This window comes from Podarcis tiliguerta (genome assembly GCF_965153285.1).
Source record: "Podarcis tiliguerta genome assembly, chromosome: 10".
NCBI lineage: Eukaryota > Metazoa > Chordata > Lepidosauria > Squamata > Lacertidae > Podarcis > Podarcis tiliguerta.
Window position 1 is genome coordinate 50367488 of NC_139543.1, and position 21531 is coordinate 50389018.

At 45.9% G+C, this 21531-nt stretch overlaps 1 protein-coding gene across 2 annotated transcripts in view; it reads right to left on the reverse strand.

Annotated features, from left to right (window-relative positions):
- Positions 1-225: 225 nt before the first annotated feature.
- Positions 226-21531, reverse strand: part of TXNRD1 (thioredoxin reductase 1) — a 34600-nt gene continuing 13294 nt past the window's right edge. For both annotated transcript variants that reach the window (XM_083401273.1, XM_083401274.1), the window contains exons 7-14: positions 20761-20986; positions 15702-15797; positions 14834-14910; positions 13309-13465; positions 12651-12758; positions 10655-10750; positions 7802-7936; positions 226-1626 (exon numbers count right to left, since the gene is read on the reverse strand). In XM_083401273.1, coding sequence (XP_083257399.1) covers positions 1564-1626; positions 7802-7936; positions 10655-10750; positions 12651-12758; positions 13309-13465; positions 14834-14910; positions 15702-15797; positions 20761-20986 — 958 coding nt within the window. In that variant the 3' untranslated portion in view covers positions 226-1563. The remainder of the gene's footprint in view (positions 1627-7801; positions 7937-10654; positions 10751-12650; positions 12759-13308; positions 13466-14833; positions 14911-15701; positions 15798-20760; positions 20987-21531) is intronic.

A 21531-nucleotide genomic window follows, 5' to 3' on the forward strand; every position in this document is an offset into this window, starting at 1 on the left:
AGGACTGTGCCCTCTACCTAGAGACTGCAAGGCACACAAATGCATGCTCCTTCTCATTCGGAGGGTAACATGAATAAATATCTGGGTCCTTTATGTTGTGCATTTTGCACAGTTGCTCCCATAGGGCTCTCGCACCACAGATCCCACAACGTCTCCAAATCACAGGTACAGGAGAGTCACTATCTGAAGAAGCTGGTGCAATGAAGTAGATTTTAAAAGATCGTGCCCATTTCTAAAAGACAGTTTTACTTTCTGCTTTCATTAAGTACACATAAAGTACACAAAGTTTTATCAACAACAGTGGCAGTATTCAAGAAAACAGTTATAGGGTATCTCAAAATAGAATTTATGATCCAAATAGATTTTGTTTATGATCCATTATATACAAACAAACAGTTAGCTGTATGAAAAGGAGGGATCTCACTTGAGAAGGAATTCAACAATGTAGCCGACATCATAAAACCAAAACAAGCCAATAACACCCCTTTCTCACAAACTTTAAATGGCCATAGTGAAAGGCTGTTATAAATATTTTTGCCAGGCACCTAAAGTTATGTAACAAAGGTGCCAGGTGAGTCTCCCTGGGGAGAGCAGTCCACAAGTGGGGAGCCATCCCAGAAAAGGCCTCTCGTGTTGCCACCCTCCAGATCTCTCATGAAGGAAGGCCTCATATGATGATGAGGATTGCAGGGTCCGGGTCAGTTCATATGGGGAGATGCAGTCCTTGAGGTATTGCGGTCCTAAGCCATTTAACCATATTGGTTAAAACCAGCATTTAGAATCGGGCCTGGATGGGTGTAATATGCTCAAACCGTCTTGCCCCGGTGAGTAACCTGGCCACTGAATTCTGCACCAGCTGAAGTTTCTGAACTGTCATCAGAGGCAGCCCTACATAGAGCTCATTGCAGTAATCTAACCTATCAGTGATGGGGGTATTTAATCTTTGATCTATGGACTTAGGGGAGCCACAGCAATCTGCAACTCTGGGTAAAATGAATAAAGGAAGATAAGTGAAAATAAGTTGCTTCTTAGAACTGTGCACTAAAAAATCCTTCACAGGTTTGGTTGCTCATTTCTGTACAAGTCTGGAGAGATGACGCATTGCGTGCACCCCCTAGAGAAGAGGGCTTGCAATGAGGCTGCTACATGCTGCAACTCTTGGGCTATTTCATAGCAACAACTTGAGGAAGTGGGGAAACAAATGGGAGGAACGCCTTCATTCCAGGAGAGGAAAAGTCTCAAGCTGTGCCAGCAAACTTTCCATCACTGCCTACCAGAAAAGGCTGGTTTTAGGCTGCGACTTCATGGAAGCATCTTGCGCAATGCCTTGCCGAGCAGCAGCTTGATATGGGACCCCAGCCCACTGTTGGATCCGTTGCCATAACATTCAGTCACCGCCAGGAACTAAGCAGTTCTTCACTCGCCCCGTCGACAGGGGCGGAGAGGTAATGGACGCATTGGCTGGTTCTTGCTTCCTAGACTGCTTTGCTTGGCCCTTCGGGAGTTAGCAACGGTGACGAACGCCAGTCTCTGGCAACGAGGGAACAGTGGGGGGGCTTAACCTCAGCATCCGGATTGGGTGATATCTCCACCTGACCGCTTCGTCACGGATAACGTGGTGAATATCTATAAAACAAAGGAGGACGGGGGGGAATAAAACAATTGGATCATGTCGGAGAGGACTTTTATGTTCACGTCAAAACTCAGGGCTACCCTCTGCCATTGGCTGACTCTAGGATGTGTGTGGTCTTGGAGAACCAGCGCTAACAACTCAGTGGATGTGAATCACAAGAGGGAAGGGGACCGCTGCATTGATATGCTGCCTTCAGGCCTCCATTAGCCATGGCTGGCCACTGTGAGGACAGGATGTGGGTTAGATGGCCCTTTGAGCTGACCCAAGCTGGGCTCTTCTAAATTCTAGACTTCTTTATTAGTGTGCATTATAAAGCTGCACCAGATGTTTGGGGATGGGAATAACACTCTACCATGCAGCACTTTTCTACCCTCCATTATTGGAAGAGCAGTTAAAATTACACTGGATGCTCTTGCATCACAACAGTCCCGTTTTCTTGCCCTCTTTCAAGGCTTCAGACCCTGCAAATTGAAAGAAATGAAGGGGAAGTCACGTGGCTTCCCACCACAAGTGCCTCTTATCGTTCTGCAGGAAATGAAGGGGGGGAGGCAGACGTTTTATTGCACTGCCTGCAGATAATTAATGAGCAGATATGAGTCTGCGGCTCAGAGATTATTTGCCCTCTGGGACGATGAAGATCTACCAGAGACTGAAAAGGAAGACTCCTGAATAGGCTCAATTGAAATTAATGGGAACTGTGCTTGAGTAATAACTATATTTCTAGTTAAAGCAGGTGTAAGGAGCCTTTGGTTCTCCAGATGTTGCTGAACTACAGATTCCATCAGCTCTGGCAAAACCAGGGATGATGGGAGTTATAGTCCAGCAACATCTGGAGGCCCAGACTTCCTCCATGGTCTGAGTCATGGCAGCTCTTTGCTGGCTACTAACGGCCTTCACAGGTGCCATCTTAGGACTTTTGCCCTTCGGATGAGTTTTAGCTCCTAGTTTAGAGAGCAAATCGAAAAGCAAATTACAGGAAACGTGGTAAGCTGCCTGTAGTTGAGGTTTATCAGACAACTGCTAGCTTTGTTTTGCAGACATATAAGTCTAGGTAGGAGGATTACAGGAAATCAAATCCACTCCAGTCTAAATGGTTCAAAGCAACAGTAATTAGCTAGCATCAAAGTCATCTCTAAGGGGGAATAAATTGAGAGCAGAACAGAGCGCCTGTACATGTTAGCCATGCAAATAAGCCTGAAGCTCCTGCAGAAAAAAGCAAGGATCTCAATGTTCAGCCGGCTGAAAATGCTCTGTATGCAAGGAGAATCATGAATGCATCCACCCTTTGAAACGGGGGGGGGGGGGGGGGGAATCCAAACTCAACCAGTTTTAAAAATTCCATTATTTTTATTTTTATTATTATTTATATTGCTGTTGTTGAATGGGCCGTAGCTTAGCGGTAGGCTATGTGCTTTGCATGCATAAGTCTCCAGTCTCCATCCCCTACATCTCCAGGCAGGCGTGGGAGAGAAGCCTGCCAGAAATTCTGCCCCTGGCCAGTGCAGACAATAATGAACTAGATGGGCCAGCAGTCTGACTCTGCACAAAGCAGCTTCCTATGCTCCTTATTATTTTAATAGAAACTGCAATCATTTTTGTGAAACCTTTCGTCCTTTAATTTTTGTGGCTTGTTCAACGTATTATGAGGATGATTATAGTGATATATTAGAACAGCTTCTTTGCACATTTTGTAGCTCTCCCCCCCCCCCCGCCCCATTGTGTTGTTTTTAGATTTTTAGATACAGCGGGTTATGAGAGAGAAAAGTCAGTGTGTACAAATGTGAAAGGAAATACTTGCAAGTTATTTCTAAAGCTGGAGCCCGGAAGGAAAGTCCTTGCCTCACTGCTGTAGGGTTCTTGCCCTGGCATAAGAGGCTCAGTTGTGCTTTTGCGCCTGATTTTGTGGCCCTTCCAATCCAACCCAACCCAACCCATTCAGATTATGAGTGCCTGGCGTTGCTTGGGAATTCTAAGAACCACCCGCCAAAAATCAGTACATTTTTGAAAGGTCCAGTCCACCATCTTGATTCAAAATGGCATCCAACTATACCTAAACACAGATAACTAAGGGACAATCAACATTCTAGAATATACAGTAAATTCTGGCTCAGTGTCGCAGCTCTCTGGGGTTTTAGAAATGGAATCTTTCACAGCCCTACCTGCAGATGCTGGGGACTGAATCTGGAACCTTTTGTTTGTTTCGCTTGTGCCCTGCCACAAAGCTATGGTACTTCCTATCTCAATGCAGCTGCTCATATAGAAAGAGTACATAAGAGTGAGTGAGTGGGAAGGCCGCTCCCCCCTCAGGCTGATTCCATCTGGCCCAGGGGGCAGGGCCCAGACCGACTCACCATCGCCACAGCTTAAGAGGCCTCAGGAGGCACAGGGACATTGCTGCTGCTGCACTGTGAGTTGGGAAGGCCGCTCCCCCCTCAGGCTGATTCCATCTGGCCCAGGGGGCGGGGCCTAGACTGACTCACCATCGCCACAGCTTAAGAGGCCCATGAGGCACAGGGACATTGCTGCTGCTGCTGCACTGTGAGTTGGGAAGGCCGCTCCCCCCTCAGGCTGATTCCACCTGGCCCAGGGGGCGGGGCCCAGACTCCCCTCTGCTATAGTGCTAAAGACACTGGTGCTGCTGCAGCAAATGTTAAAAATGTTTTTATTTATTTTAAAGTATTTTAAAGGGGTTTTTACTATTTACTTTGTTGTTCCACCATGTACGGTGGTTTTTATTGATGTATGTTTATTTTGTTCCGTTTTATTTTGGTTTGGAGTTGGTTATTGAGTGGGGTGGAGACTGGTGTTGTTTGGTACAATTGTTTTGTTGTTTTGTTGTTTTTGTTTTGTTTTGTTTTGTTTTGCTTTGTTTTGTTTTTTGTTTTTGTTTTTTGCTTGCTTTCTACTTGTAAATGGAGGTTGGTATGAGGCTTGGGATTGCTACCGTGGTGGGGCGAGGGAGGTATGGCGGTGGGGGCAGATGTTATAGGCGAAGGGGATCGAGATATGGATATGCTCGTACCCCTTCCAATCTGCGCCCCATCCCGAGGAACGAGGGTAGGGTGAGCAAGGATAACTCACCTCCGTCACTGGTGTTGTGCAATGCCAGGTCTATAGGCAACAAAACCGCCACCCTGCGAGATTTCTTTATCTCGCAGGGGGTCGACCTGGCTTGTGTGACGGAGACCTGGGTGCGCGAAGGGGATACTGTTACCCTACGAGAGATGGCGCCCCCAGGTTTCTCCGTCCTCCACCAGTCGCGGACTGTGGGCCGGGGGGGAGGGGTGGCACTATTAATCCGGGAAGATTGCTCTTTCAGGGCTCTACCATCGCCATCGATCCCCGGCATTGAATGTGTTGGCCTAGTGTGGGGCTCCGAGGTGAGCTTGGCTGTCTGGCTGGTGTACCGGCCACCTAGCGCACCAGCAGCCACCCTGTCAGGCCTGCTGGAGGCTGTGGCTGGCTGGGCCTTGGAGTTCCCTAACCTATTGGTATTGGGGGACTTCAACATCCATGCTGATGCCACTCCCTCCTCACAGGCTCTGGACCTGGTGTCTTCCATGGCGACACTAGGGCTCTCCCAGTTTGTTTCGGGCCCCACACATCAAGCAGGCCACACGCTGGATTTGATCTTTGGTGTCGGTATAGATGTGATCATGTTTCCCTCAATGAAGGTGCCATGGTCTGATCACTGCGCTCTGAAAGCCAGGATTGACGTTCCACCCCCACCCTGCTTAGGTGGCGAGCCGATTTGGGCTCGCCCGCAGAGGCTGATGGACCCTGATAGATTCCGTCAGGCCTTGCGGGACCTTGCTCCCCCTGGAGACTCATTGACTGAGCTTGTTGAGGGCTGGAATACCCAGCTCCTAGCAGCCATCGATGAGATCGCACCTAAGCGCCCTCTGCGACCCCGCAGAAACCGGGCTCCCTGGTTTACCGAGGAGCTTCGGAAAATGAAGCGGGACCTCAGACGGCTAGAGCGAGTATGGCGGGGTGCCCGTGACGGAGCCTCAAGAACATCTTATAGGGTTTTTATGAAAACCTATGAGATGGCAGTGAAGGCCGCTAAGAAGTCCTACTTCTCGGCCTCCATTGCATCCGCTAGCTCTCGCCCGGCGCAATTATTTAGTATAATTAGGTCCTTAACGTCCCTTGAAGGACAGCCAAATTTAAATAACAATTCGACACACAGCTGTGAGGCATTTGCGAGCTTTTTTGCGGAGAAGGTCCTGTTGCTCCGCCATGACCTCCCTGCCAATTTAGACACAATAAGGGAACTGGAGGCCCCTCGACTGTCCTCGGGTCCAGTATTGGACCACTTTGACCAGATATCCCCAGCCGATGTGGACAGACTCCTCCGAGCTGGAAAGCCCACCACCTGTCCTCTTGACCCGTGCCCGTCTTGGCTGATTAGAGCGTGTCCAGACGAGGTGCGGGCCCCCCTGGGTGATATCATCAATTTGTCCCTTGGCACCGGGACATTCCCAGGGGAACTGAAGGAGGCAGTGGTGCGCCCGCTCTTAAAGAAAACATCATTAGATCCTTTAGATCTATCCAATTACCGCCCAGTTTCGAATCTTCCATTCCTGGGTAAGGTGATTGAGAGAGCGGTTGCTGAACAGCTTGGTAGGTTTCTGGATGAGACATCGGCTCTCGATCCATTCCAGTCCGGCTTCCGCGCTGGTCATGGGACCGAGACGGCTCTGGTCGCCCTAACAGATGATCTCCGCAGGCAGCTGGATCGAGGCGGGTCGGGGCTGCTGATTCTTCTAGACCTGTCAGCAGCCTTCGACATGGTCGATCACGAACTCCTGGACCACCACCTTGCCGACGTGGGGATCCAGGGCACAGTCCTTCAATGGCTGCGCTCGTTTCTCTCTGGTCGGGGACAGAGGGTGGCACTTGGGGGGGAATTGTCATCGCGCCACTCCCTGGTGTGTGGAGTGCCTCAGGGTGCGATTCTCTCTCCGATGCTTTTTAACATCTTTATGCGCCCCCTCGCCCAGCTTGTCCGGAGTTTTGGGCTGGGCTGCCATCAGTATGCTGATGACACCCAACTCTATCTGTTGATGGATGGCCATCCTGACTCGGCCCCAGACACACTGACCAGATGCCTGGAAGCTGTGGCTGGATGGTTTCGTGGGAGCCGGTTGAAGTTAAATCCTTCGAAGACAGAGGTCCTCTGGCTGGGACGGGGCGATATGGGATTGAGGGGGCAACTCCCATCTCTTGCGGGGGTGCAACTAGTGCCAGCATCGTCCGTTAAGAGTTTGGGTGTAATCTTCGATACCTCCCTCTCTATGGAGGCGCAGATTACAGCTATAACAAAGGCGGCTTTTTTTCATCTCCGCCAAGCCAAGCAGTTGGCTCCTTATCTCTCTCGCCCTGACCTAGCCACTGTGATCCACGCGACGGTCACCTCCAGACTGGATTATTGTAACTCGCTCTACGTGGGGCTGCCCTTGAGACTGACCCAGAAACTCCAACGGGTGCAGAATGCCGCAGCGAGACTCCTTACGGGGTCGTCACTGCGAGATCACATTCATCCAGTACTATATCAGCTGCACTGGCTCCCGGTGGAGTACAGGATCAGGTTTAAGGTGCTGGTTTTAACCTTTAAAGCCCTATACGGCCTAGGACCCTCGTACCTGCGGGACCGCCTCTCCTGGTATGCCCCACAGAGAAACCTACGGTCTGCAAATAAAAACATCCTGAAGGTCCCAGGCCTCAGAGAGGTTAGGCTGGCCTCAACTAGAGCCAGAGCTTTCTCGGCTGTGGCACCAATCTGGTGGAACGCTCTGTCACAAGAGACTAGGGCCCTGCGGGACTTGACATCTTTCCGCAGGGCCTGTAAGACAGAGCTGTTCCACCAGGCCTTTGGTCAGGGCGCAGCCTGACCCCCTCCTCTGGCAATCTGCACAGGGTCCTGCTTGCTGGTTGCCATCAATTTGTTTCTGATTGATTTTATGGTGGAAAGTTTTTAGAATGTCGGATTGTTTTTAATGTTGTTAGCCGCCCTGAGCCCGGCTTTGGCTGGGGAGGGCGGGGTATAAATAAAATTTATTATTATTATTATTATTATTATAAAACTGTTGCCTTGAAAACAAAATTGCTCCAGCAATCCTAGGAAAGGAGGCAGCTTTTTGTAAACCAATGCCACATACTCACCTCTGCGCAGACTGGATGGATTCCTATCGTGCTGTCCAACTGATCTTTTGTTATTCCGCATTTTATGGCCGCTGCAAATCCCTGGGTTATTTCTCCTGCATTTGGACCAAGCACATGGAAGCCAATCACACGCTCCTAAGGAACAAGGGGAACAACAAAAGCTTTTTTTTAATATTCTTTATTGAGTTTTTACATTGATTAATTGAATACACAGTTCCATTCGTTCTTCAAAATATGCTATCTTAAACACAAATGTAAACCAAAATATACCAAAATTTCTTTGCACATGACTTCCCTCCACCTTATTGTGGCTTCTTATTTCTTCCTTATCTTTTTAACTGTTGTTTTCCTTATTTCACTTATCTTACATAATATATGCTATCTATCTGTTACTTACTTTGCAAAGTTTAGTCAAAACACATCCAAGATTTTGTTTGAGAACAATGTTTTCCCAGGTACTCTTTAAAACAGTCCCACTCCTTTTTAAACCTTCGGGTTTGGCTGATTTCTAATTACACTACTTCTGTCATTTTTGCTAATTCCAAATATCCACACAATTTGATTTGCCATTCTTCCTTCGTTGGTGTCCTATTCCCCTTCCAGTTTTTAGTAATCAGCATTCTTGCTGCAGTTGTAGCATACAGGAACACCCCCCTTTTATCATTTGAGGTATCAACTGTCAGAATGCCCAGAAGAAAGGAACAAAAGCAGCTTGACTCGCTGTGGCCTGAAACAATTACTTTCTTCAGACTGTCCAATACCTGAGAGAACTGGCATTAAATATGTTTCAACCCCTTTTTTTGTATTTTCATACCTGTCTTAAGAGACACATTATAATCAAACTGTTATAAATCCAGAGGTTCAAGTATACCAAAAATGTCAACAATAAGCTTGTGTGTATGTGTGTAGCTTGCTCTGTTTTAACTTTCCACTTTAACACATATCTATTGGAAAATAAATTTAATTTGGGAGGGAATCCATGAACAGCAGGGGTGTCAGCTATTTTTTTCACTGCCGTTAAAATATTCTACAGCAAAAGCCATTTGACTGCCAAAACTACAAAGTGGTGACTTAGATCATGATCTATGTGCATTAGTTGGCTTGACCAAGGAATGGATTTTTGTGAAAGAAACAAGTTCTGTTTAGTTCTGCTACTGAAAAATCCTTAGGCTAAGCATCTGCTCAGAGACATCCTGTTCTTTGGTTCCTGTGAAGGATAAACGAGATCTGACCAGCCTGAAATCTGCACACCACTGGTTTGGATAAAGCATCAACCTATGGTTTGGTGCTATGGGATCAAGACAGACTGGACCTTCAGTCTAGCACAGTGCTTCCTGCCTGACTTCCCTGGGGGTTGAGGAAAGCCATGCTTTGCCAATTTGCACGCAACCCATTCTGCCTAATCAAGAAAGGAGTGGGAAAAGGGCATGTAAGAGCCTCAGGCTCAGATCTGTAACACTAAACTTAAACTAGGGAGTGGGGTGCACTCATGGCAGCAACCCTCTTGTCCTGTGCCCCTGCACATCCCTGCTTCACTCCTGAACCTCCCAGAAGGAAGAGCCTCCTCGTGAGTAGGAACCTCACCTTTACAAGCTCCCTTCAGAACTTCCTGCTGCGCACAGGAAGGGCAAGGGGTGAAGGGAAAATGCCCGACAACATGAGTTCTCCTTCCCCAGCTTAAACTCTCATGTGCTCTTTTTGAATGCTTGGATAGGGCTAATGGCAATGTGTGGAGGGGAAATTCTAGTGCTGTCTGCATCTATTGTCTAGTTTTCAACCCCAGCAGTTGGGCCTGAGGAAGGGATAGCACTATGGCAATTGCCAGCACAAGCATTTCAGCTTGCCAGATGGAATGACCCTCCGCCTCTCCTTTCCCTATACGCTGCTCTGGGGGAGTCTCTCAACTTTACCCCAAGCCAATTGTGGGGAAGGGAGCCCCATTGTGCTAGTGGAAGGCCTTGCACAGGGCTCATTAACTGAACCCAGCCCTGAGTACTTGGCTTTGCATTCCGAAAGCAGAACTAGATATGGACACATATGAACAAAATCACGGACCAGTAACCCTCCAGTTGTTGCTGGACTCCCAACTCCTAGCAGGCCCTGACAGTATGGCTAGGGCTGATGGGAGTTGTAGTCCAGCTACATCTTAAGAGCCACAGGTTCCTCACCTCATAAGCCTAAACATATCATTTTTGTTTTTCACTGTAGCCCATGTTTAAAATGAGCAAAATGAAGGCTATGGCTAGGATCCAGAGCCTAAAAAGGATATATATAGAGAGAGAGAGAGAGAACTCCCCTCCCCCCTTTAACCAATATGGTTCTCTGGCCTGTCAGAAATTGCTTGTGAGGCATCCCTCAGTTTCAAAAGCAGCTTGAGATAAGAACACAAGCATCTGCTTTCCCCACAATCCTTTGGACTCCAGCCATTATTACAACACGAAAACTAAGGCATCAACAACTATTAACCAGATATTATCTTGAGCAAAGATAAAAGAGGACTGCCACTTAATGAGTGTTAACATCTAGCCAAGGTGTTATTAAGTCAGTTACAAAGGCACTATAATTTAAGAGTTGGATTTGTGGGTATTTTTAAAAACAACCAGCGCTTTCAAGATAGCATCCGTGTTTGCCGCAATGAAAGGGAAGCGCTTTATCCCCAAGTCCAAGTGTCATTACAAATTAAGATGCATGAAGTTCACACCAATTCTGTCAGCATTCCCAGTACCGTTTTGTCAGAAATTATATTGTAATATATTACAATGCATACAAAATCAACACTTTTTTTAAAAAAGAAACCTCCTTGCTCCTCTAAAATGCTGATAATTCTGAAAAATAGTGGCATGCTATGGTTACCTGATCAGGAATATTGCAGATGACCTTTGCATAGCATCTGTTGTTGTCCCGGGCTGGGACCGTCCATTCAAGTGGCCAGAAGTAACTGTGGTAAACCTGGGAAAGCAATGGAGACATTTTAAGTGTTTGTGGAGATTTTTTTAGTTTCTGAAAGGCATTATGCAACAGCAGTCCAAGGGAATGGGAAGAGCAGGCAGGGCAATGGTGCTCACCTACCTTCGCAATGCTAAGCATCGTTGCTACTTCTAGAGTGGGGGGGGGGAGTGAGGCATGAGGAGCTCAGTTTGGTACAGGTGTGGCACTTTGCCCCTCTCAGGAACTGGCCAGAGACACTTGGCACTGAGAAGGCAGCTGATGAATGTCAACCGTGGCAGAATAGGACCTCTCCCTGAACACTCACAACCCCTGGACTAGCAAGATGCTTGTCAAATGGTGAAAATGCACATCAAAGTAGGGTCTCATGTCAGGAGCGTTCAGTGCATTATAAGCAAAATGCATCTCCTTCCTGTTCCCTGAACTGCAGTTTGATTCTGTGTTGTGTCAATGATAAATTTTTATTCTTCTTCTCACAGGCCTCTAACTAATTAAACTATCTATGGCCTTTTAAAGTGAGAGAGGCATTGATTTGTTTGTTACTTTGTTATGTATTTTTGTGTTTCTATATTGTAAACTGCCCTGTGATCCTCTGATGAAGGGTGGTATAGAAATTTTAGTAAGAGGTGCACTGATAAGTTTGCTTCTGTATGTCCATACTGATTCTTTGCATCTGCTTCCCAGGCTTATTAAACATGGGGCTGCAGTGCTCAAACATGGTTCCCTCCAGCCAGCTCTTAGGCACATTTGAATTTACACAATAGCCTGTGCAGCAGCTACTTACTGGATAGTGTTAGGTGCAGAAATACCAACAGGTGTGAGAAGAGGGATGGGATTGGTACAGTGTCACAAAAGGGACTGGAGTCTAAAGGGGCATGTCAGGGATGCTTCTAAAATAAGCACCTGACCAAATATGCAAGCTTTGTTAGGGCAGCTCCACACTGTACACAGCACAATATAACTTTTGATACATACACCTGTGTTTTGCAGGTATTTCCCTCTACAAATAGATTTGAGTTTGAGTAACTTGAATCAACATTTTCCCACATTTTTACTGAACACAGGTATTGAAGCCTTTTATCACGTCAGACCATTGGGTGCACTGGGAGCAGTGCTACCTGCTTAGAAGTGGCAGAAATTCCTCAAGGTGTCAGGCAAAGGCCTTTCCCAGCCTTACCTAGAGATGCGGGGAACTGAACCTGGGCTCTTCTGCATACAAGGCAGATGTTGTACCACTGAGCTACAGATGTTACTCTGATGCATTCCCGGACACAGGCACACAGATGTTTATAAAGATGCAGGCCTGTCATCCGCACAGGCCCATGGCTTTTGGCACCAGACTAAGTGACACAACTGAATGATGTGATTGTGTAGCCAACCTTGAGAAGAACTAGATGATGGTAAAGGTAAAGGACCCCTGGACAGTTAAGTGCAGTCAAAGGCGACTATGGGGTTACGGCGCTCATTTCACTTTCAGGCCAAGGGAGCTGGCGTTTATCCACAGACAGCTTTCTGGGTCATGTGGCCAGCATGACTAAACTGTTTCTGGCACAAAGGGACACCGTGATGGAAACCAGAGCACACGGAAATGTCGTTTACCATCCCGCCGCAGCGATACCTCTTTATCTACTTGCAGTGGCGTGCTTTTGAACTGCTAGGTTGACAGGAGCTGGGACAGAGCAACAGGAGCTCACCCCATTGCGGGGATTTGAACCGCCGACCTTCTGATCGGCAAGCCCAAGAGGCCCAGTGGTTAGACTACAGCGCCGCCTGCATCCAAGATGATGGTCCTACATACATACACAAACACACACACCAATCTAGAAGTAGAAAGGGGCACAAGATTGGCCTTGTGTTACACAATATATTGATGCTATATTTTATTCAGGCTTGTTAGGCTCACCTCAATGTTGTCCACCCCAAATGTCTCTATGGCTTTTTCTTCCGAGTAACCACAGGCGCCGTATTCCAGAGGAGTGAATACCGTGGTGGGAACATTCACGTAGTCACACTGTCAAGGAAAAGATGCTTTTGTATGAGTATCACACTTCCATCGGCATCAGTAACAAAACACTGGGGTAGCTTCAGCAAAGGCGGGTGGAGCTTAAAAGGTGCTTCTGTGCTGCTCACCTGGGCTGCCGCTTTACTGAGATGGAGGGGGAGGGAGGCGAGGGGAAGGCAGCACATGGTGCAGGTGCAGTGGTGCCAATCAGCTGAGCTCCCCCCCTCGCCCCCCCCTCCAGTAAGCAGCAGCAACACTCACTGCCAGGAAACCAGGTGCACAACACTGCTCCCCCTTTGCTGCCCCCGCTAATGGTGGGTGAACGTGCCCTGGAAGCGAGGAAAACACATCTGTCTACAACAGGTTTTTAAAAATTCCGTAACACTAAGAAAACCCATACGAATAACAACGCAGACTCTCATTGGGCCAATGCACTATCAATCATGTAAACAAGAGTGCATGGGGGGAGACGGGGTGGCAGCTTGCATTATTATTCTGACTGTGGGGTGGGGAGAGGTTAGTTTTCTTTAAAATGCATGATGATAAACCTCTCGCTCACCTTTGTGTTTGCACCACCATAAAGCCTCCGTACCAACAGCCTCCCTGCATGGATTGCCACTGGCGTCAGCTCCAGCTTGCCTTCCAACACATCTCCAATGGCATAGATATAAGGCACATTAGTTTGCTCCTCCTCATTGACAGGGATCTTTCCTGTTCTACGAGAGGGAGAAAAGAGGAGAGGTTCAGTGGCCTGTAGGTCGCGAATCCCTTCTTTCAAATCAAACTTCGGAGAATTCAGACTGTTCCAATGCCAGGGCAAGAGTCCATGCTGTGTTCATCTTGGCCGTGGCAGGATTTGTGATTCAGATGGCGAAAGCTGCTGCATCTCGCAGACTTATCCCAGCATCCTCAGAACAATGTTTCGTGTCCACAGAGAACAGGCTTGGACCCAAACGGGAATGGATTCAAATTACATAGCCATTTGCACATAAATTCAGGCAGAATGTGGGCTGCCAGACCACAAAACGCAGGGATTATTGTCAAAATAGGTAGGAAAGGGAGAGATCACTAGGGATCCGGGACCTCAGTGCCTTTTAACAGCAGCATGGAAATGAGAATTTTGCAAAGCCCCCGTTTCCTTTTATTGCAGTGCTATGATAGGAGAAGCATCACCTTTCACATTCCCCACCTTTGCATAACTGCTAAAAACATAGGAGCACAGGAAACCAACATATACTAAAGTCAGGCTAATGGTCTGCAATATTGTCTGTAATGACTGGCAGTGGCAGCAACTCCAGGGTTTCATACAAGAGTCTCTCCCAGCCCTACCTGGGAGACGGCAGGGATTGAACCAAGGACCTTCTGCATGCAAAGCAGATATTCCTGAGTTCTCTCTCTCTCTCTCTCTCTCTCTCTCTCACACACACACACACACACACAAAAGGAGCCCCATTATGCAACCAAACTGGAAAGCGTACACAGTACAAAGGGTATAGTTCACAGTGGTAACTGACATGAATAGTTTTTTTAAAAAAATCTGGACCACGAAACTGGCAAGAGCGAAATAATGCAGAGCCCTAGATTGCAGAGCTGTTAACCATTAACATTCCAATTACTGCAAAAGTCCACCCTCTTTGCATGTTCAGTAATGAGATATAGACATATATCAGAAATAGAGGGTAGAATTCCTCCTTATTTGTTTAATTTATTTATTACATTTATAGACCTTTTCCTCCAAGGAGTTCAGGGTGGTGTACATGGTTCTCCTCCTCCTCCCCATTTCACCCTCACAACAACACTATGAGGTAGGTTAGGCTAAGAGATGGTGACTGGCCCAAGGTCACCCCAATGAGCTTCATGGCTGAGGGGGGATTCGAACCCTGCTCCCCCAGGTTATAGTCCAACAGTCTAACCATTATGCTGCACCGGCGCTCTCCTTATTGCAACAGAACAGCATTGGAAATTTATCTCTCCCCCCCCCCAAAAAAAAATTAAATGCTTTAAGTCAATCCAATTGATGTTGTAAAAAAAAACAAAAAACCACATAGCCACAGTACTTAGACAGTCAAGAGATTAAACCTTACTTTTCATTGATCTTCACTCCAACTTTCTCCAAGCCAATTTTTCTTGTGCAAGCATCCCTCCCTATGGCCAGCAACACCTGCAGAACGTCAGTGTTTGTGTTAGTCATATATCTCCCAGGCAGTGACAGCAGGTGCCCATTGGAGCCCATTGGAGTAGAAGGCAGGGAGGTCAACAGTAGGTGGCACCAGAGGCAATGGAAGGTGGTGGTAACTAATACTTTTGCCCCCAACCTCCTCCCTGCTGAGTTCTATAGGGCCTATAGAAGCAGCAACAGTCGATAACCAATGTCAGTCTCTGGGCTAGTAAACAGGAAGGGGAGGTCAAGCGAGGGCAGACGGAGGCTACTGGGGCAGTGCTTCATTCTCACTTATGAACCAGCCTCCACTGCTCCTGGAAGCTTAGGTGTCTTTAGTTTTTTAAAGTATATTAATTACTGCATTAGGATAACAACCAGAAGATCAACCAGAATCCAGGACCCCATGCTACAAATTTCATTGTGGAAATTGTTCATGGAGGGCTGGTTTGCACAACATCAACGGATGAGAAGCTGCAGCACTGCAATCCCATAGGGAAATGGCTGTGTGGACCCAGCTGTACCTGGACGCAACCAACAGCTAATTCCACAGCTGTACCAACATCTTCTGCAGCAGCTGCAATCATGTGACTAGCTAAACACCCCTCCAGGTACAGCCCAGTTCACAGCTACCTGTGTTCCCCCACAGAATCACAAGCATGCACTTCCAAGGGGCTTGAGTGGCTCATGTGATGAGAAAACCTGAGCATCTGACTCAGCACGTAAACAATCTCTCAAAGCCATTCAACGTACGGCCAAATTTGCAACAGAGAAGACCAGCACAAATTACTTACTGTATTGTATTCCCCTTGAAGTATTTCAGAAGAGTTTTCTGTGGAGTGAGAAGTGACTCTGAGTATTCCGGGAGTTCCTTCCTGGATCTGTTCAATCTGCAGAATTTTGAGCATTAAAATATTACCTCGGTGTGTCAAGAAGTAGATGCATTTGTTCAAACCACGAAGGCACCCAGTACAAGTGTATTACTCGGGATGTTGTTGAAATGAGAGAGAAATCTACCTATTTACTAGAGCTGTTTCCCCTGAACAAAAACCAGAAATTTAATGAGAAGGAAACAGACTTTTAAGCTACTCCCATTTAACCTAAAGGCTAGTGCATATTTTATTATTATTCTAGTCAGTGACTTATTAATCACCTTCTAAACGGCCGCCTCAAAGTGATTTATGCAAAACTAGAACACAGAAACAATACATACATTTAACACAAGATTTAAACCCTAACAAGTAGACACGCATGCTAGAGAACCATTTATGCAGTTGAGAATGTCATGAATGCTAGATACAGTGGTGCCTCGCAAGACAAAAAGAATCTGTTCCGTGAGTCTCTTCGTCTAGCGGTTTTTTCATCTTGCGAAGCAAGCCCATTAGCGGATTAGCGGATTAGCGCTATTAGCGGTTTAGCGGCTATTAGCCGCTATTAAAGGCTTAAGGGATTAGCGGATTAGCTGCTAAAAGGCTATTAGCAGCTTAGTGCCTTAGAAAAAGGGGGTGGGGAGCGGAAAAAAACCCCCAGGAATCGCAAGACATTTTCGTCTTGCGAAGCAAGCCCATAGAGAAATTCGTCCTGCGAAGCACCTCCAAAACGGAAAACCCTTTCGTCTAGCGGGTTTTCCGTCTTGCGAGGCATTCGTCTTGCGGGGCACCACTGTATCTTTATCTATATCTGATCAAGATGATGGCAGCCATGTTTGTTGTTTATGTGCCTGCCCCGGTCAAATAGAAAGTAGATATGTTAATATCAAAAGGACATGTGGGTTGAATGGTGCCAAGACCGTTCTCCATTTTACCTCCCCCTACAGATCCAGGCTCATAGAAAAGCACCTGGGATAAACAACAGCAGTGATGTTAAAATTAGACCTCCCCTTTCGGTGTTAAAAATCACACTACCTGCATTTAATATGTGAATGGGAAAGATCCATGATTTAACAAACATGGCGGCTCCCATCACATCTCATGTGACCTTAAATGTGATCATGAATCAACTGAAAAAAGATATTGCAGCTTTGAAGTCAAGAGGATTTGGAGAATTAGCCCTACATTTACACCACAATCTCCAATGCAATCTGCAAACATCCATCCAGGGAAAATAAATGGCTATACCTATGGCTTATGAAAAATATAAACTTCTTTGCTGCAGCAGTTAAAATTCTAAATGACGCACAACCTCTTTCTCTTTATAAATAAGCCCTTTTTATGACAGCGCTATGGTGGTTCTTTTATAACAAAGGAAATGAAAACAATGAAAGTGCTGCTGCCACTTATATCGCTGATTCATACCATAGCATTCAAAGGCAATAAAGGACAAAGGGGGCTCAGTTCTCAGAACAATGCGGAAATTTAAACAGGTGTTAATAAATGGAAGCATCACCTTGCGTACACAAGGTAGCTTACTTCCTCCAGTCAAAGAGAGTTAACTTCCTCCAAGTGCCAAGCCTTGGTCTAAAGGAGTTCCTGCGCTTTCAATAGCTTTGTGCCAAGAAGCTGGTTGGCAAATGCCCTTTCTCCTGTCACTCTATTCAGGACAACTGTCCTCCTTGGTTGGTAGGTGGAGCAACCCTTCCTACTTCTGAGCCCATTTCACAGAACATTTTGTCTGCCATAGGTTCACTTACTGAGTTATCTTACTTCCTGCATCAAACACACACACAAAATCACCTATGTTGAAAAGAATAAAAAAACCCACAGAAGGTAAACCACTGCCAAATCCAGCAAATGCAGAGTCAACTCACATGATTACTTCTGCAGGAATTCTGAAGTAGTTCAGATTCCTACAGTCTACACAGGGCTAGAATTATGCTCACACTACAGGGCCAGACCTACCATTAGGCAGAGTGAAGCAACCTCCTCAGGTAACAGATTCTGGCTGGTGGGGAGCAGTGATGTGGCACGGCAAGAGTTGTGTGGGCCTCTAGGCTGGTCTTATGTCCTCCCTAAGCTAGCCTGCTTACCTTCAAGTGCATATGTGGCTATCTTTTAGCACAGAGGGAGATTGGGTGTTGTTTTTTTCCTGAGGGGGTGTAGATAGATAGAGGATTAACCTTCCTTCCCCATATGCTGCAATCCAGATAACATTAAATATAGCACATATAGTTTGACACAGAACTGCACTGGCATTTTCAGAAAAGCTTCCTATTTCAGAACTCAACCTGCTCTGCAAACCACACGCAGACATGCAAACTGGCTAGTCCTTCATTTCTTTCAGGATCCAAGCACATCTATCCCATTTCAGAAACACACCGCACCTCACTGCAGAAAGGACAATAAAAGGGTGGGGCTATACATGGGTGGTGCTGTGGTCTAAACCACAGAGCCTAGGACTTGCTGATCAGAAGGTCGGCGGTTCAAATCCCCGCAATGGGGTGAGCTCCCGTTGTTCGGTTCCAGCTCCTGCCAACCTAACAGTTCGAAAACACGTCAAAGTGCAAGTAGATAAATAGGTACCGCTCCAGTGGGAAGGTAAACTGTGTTTCTGTGTACTGCTCTGGTTCGCCAGAAGCGGCTTAGTCATGCTGGCCACATGACCCGGAAGCTGTCTGTGGACGAACGCCGGTTCCCTCGACCAGTAAAGCGAGACAAGCGCCGCAACCCCTGAATCGTCCGCAACTGGACTTAACGGTCAGGGATCTCTTTACCTTTATATGCTGCTTAAATGTAGCCAATCTTCTACTTTCTCAACCCAAGCAATGGATATAATTTACGCACACAAAAAAGAAGCATTCACGTTCTCTTTGGTTTTCAGCTTGCTCTCTTATCTTTTTTAAGGGAGGGTATGTTTGCTCAGCAAAAGATGACCAGGTAGTGTTTTTAAGAAGAAGTAGTAGTAGTAGTAGCAGTAGTAGTAGTGTGTTTTACTATCTTGTGTGCTTAAGAGGAAGCACAGAGGAAATTTGTTGCATTTAATTTTCTTGTCTTTGAAAAGCTGAAAGCCTATCCTAATGCCCCACAGAATAGAAAAACAATTATCTGCTATAGGAAAATAATTACTGATTAATCATTAAAGGAAATGCATGCTAACAATTTCTTTTCCTCTCTCACACACACATCCTCCGTGAGAACTCCCTCACATTTGTAAGACAGATGGCACAAGTCATCTTTTAGCAATGGAATCTCATGCATGCCTACTCACAAGTAACCGCACTGAGTTCAATGGGGCTATTTCTTAGGTAAGTGTATCTGACTGAAGCAAAAAAAAATAACCTTTTTAAAAAAAACATTCTTTTGCTGCACCTTTTGGCAGAATGGAATGGCTTTTCTAAATGTTTTTAAACATCTTTAAAATATTTTCTGGTGCTGCTCGAGAATTTTGTTGTGCTGATCTTATTTCTTGGCTGCTGGAGCTTTTATGCTGCATTATTTATATTTTTTTTGTTTCCATCATGTATGGCTAAATTACAGTAAGCAGCTCAGAGAGTTTTGCTATTGAGCGGCATGAAAATATTGATAATGCACAAATTGCACGCATTTTAGAGGGAGTCAGAGAGAAACAACTAACTGCTGGTGCTATTATTAGCATGGGGAAGAAATGTAATTCCTGCTTTTTGTGCTGTTGCAAGGGGGGGACATGTGTGTGTACATCTTTTGATGTTTGTACTGAAGAAAAATGAATTTAAAACAGATGGGGGGGAAATATGTGTTGCAGTGGTTAGAGTATAGACCAGGGAGCTGGGAGACTGGGGTTCAAATCACCACTCAGCTATGATACTCAGTAGGTGTCCTTGCACCCGTCACTCAGCTCAACCTACCTCACAGGGTTGTTGTGAAGGCAAAATAGGAAGTGAGAAGAAGCATGCATGTCCCCCTTGAAGGAAAGGTGGAGCATAACTGTAATTGTAGTGATAACAAATAATGATGATAATTTTAAATGGGAGTGTCAAACTCCAGCTAGGTTCAAGGGGAAAACTCCCCATGAAGTAGATGTTTTAGGCCCTCCAGACAAAATTCTGCACCGAAGAGCCATCTGTTTTGATGGGAAAGGGGTCAAAACAGAAGGGCCAGAGGCCAACTTCTAAGAATACCTCCAAGCCTGACAACATCCTGCGCAGTGTGCCAAAAAATCCGAAAAACCAACAGCTATTGCACTATAAACGTGGAAGGCCCTCACAAATGTCAGTGAGATAGCAACCTAATACAGTCGTACCTCGGAAGTCGAACGGAATCCGTTCCAGAAGTCCGTTCAACTTCCCCAAACATTTGAAAACCAAGGCATGGCTTCCGATTGGCTGCAGGAATCTCCTGCAGCCAATCGGAAACCCCGTCCAACGTTCGGGTTCCGAAGAACACTCGCAAACCGGAACACTCACTTCCAGGTTTGCGGCATTCAGGAGCCAAAACAGAACATCACAGCAATGAATCACAGAACATGCTCAGTAGGCAGAGCATGTTTAGTAGGCAGAAGACCCTAAGCTTACTCTCTAGTTCAAAGGATCAGATAGCAGGTGATGCAGAAGTCTGAGACTCTGAAGAACTGCCACATAAATGCAGCAAATACTGGGCTAGAGCACCCTGTGTGCCAAGATATATAGGCTCTGAAAGGAAATGGTGAAATATGCGCTTCTGAAGTCATTAAAACAGAACCTGGATTTCTTTGAACATGTTTGTATTAAAGCACATTTCAAAATGACGTGTTTATTGAATGGGTGGGGGCCGCATTTATTATTAACATTTGTTATAATTGCTTTTTACCCTCAAAAAGTCTCAAAGCAACTTATATGACAAAATGCAACAGACAATAACTATAAAGCCAGAATATTTAAAGCAATGTCTAATGCAAAATACCTAAAATGCTCATCCAATAATGTAGTAATAAGGGCAAGTGCTATCCCTCCACCCCTCTTACCTGGCTAGGCACATGCTTCCGAATGAACTTGACACCATGTTCTTCCATGTGCTCCCCTATTTTGTTTGCCATCTCCTGATCAAAGCCCCTCAGGAGAATGGACCGCACCATGACAGTCACATCTAAGCCGAGGCCTGCAAGGAATCCTGCACACTCAAGGGCAACGTAGGACGCTCCGACCACCAATGTTTTCCCCGGGCAGTAATGCAGGGAGAAGAGATCATCACTGGGATAATAATAATAATATTAATAATAGTAATGAATAGCCGAGTCAAAAATACAAGGGAAATCCATACAGCTGAGATGTACACAACTGACACTGTTCAAATTAAAGAAGGGGGAATGGCTTATTCCATTATGTTTTATCTCTACTTTTGTGGTTCATAAAATTTTACACATTGCTTTGCACCCCAGAAGGCAGGAGATATATCAGGCAGCAAACTAACTGGAAGATGAAGTCAGAGCACAGAAATAAATAATAATAATAATAATAATAATAATAATAATAATAATAATATAATTTTCAAGGAGAATGTAAAGAATCTCAGCATTATCTAAAGCAAGTGGTCACAAATCAACCAGTTTATGAGCTGGTGATGAAATTGATGCATAGTTTACTACATAGTAACCTACATAGCCTACATAGTAAACAAGGAAGACCACAAAAGTGGTACAGACTGACTTCCTTTCTGCACATTCTGCTCTGCAAATGGAAGATTTCACATCAGGAACCAGAAAGTCCAGGGCTATGTCTCACACCAAGCCTTTCCT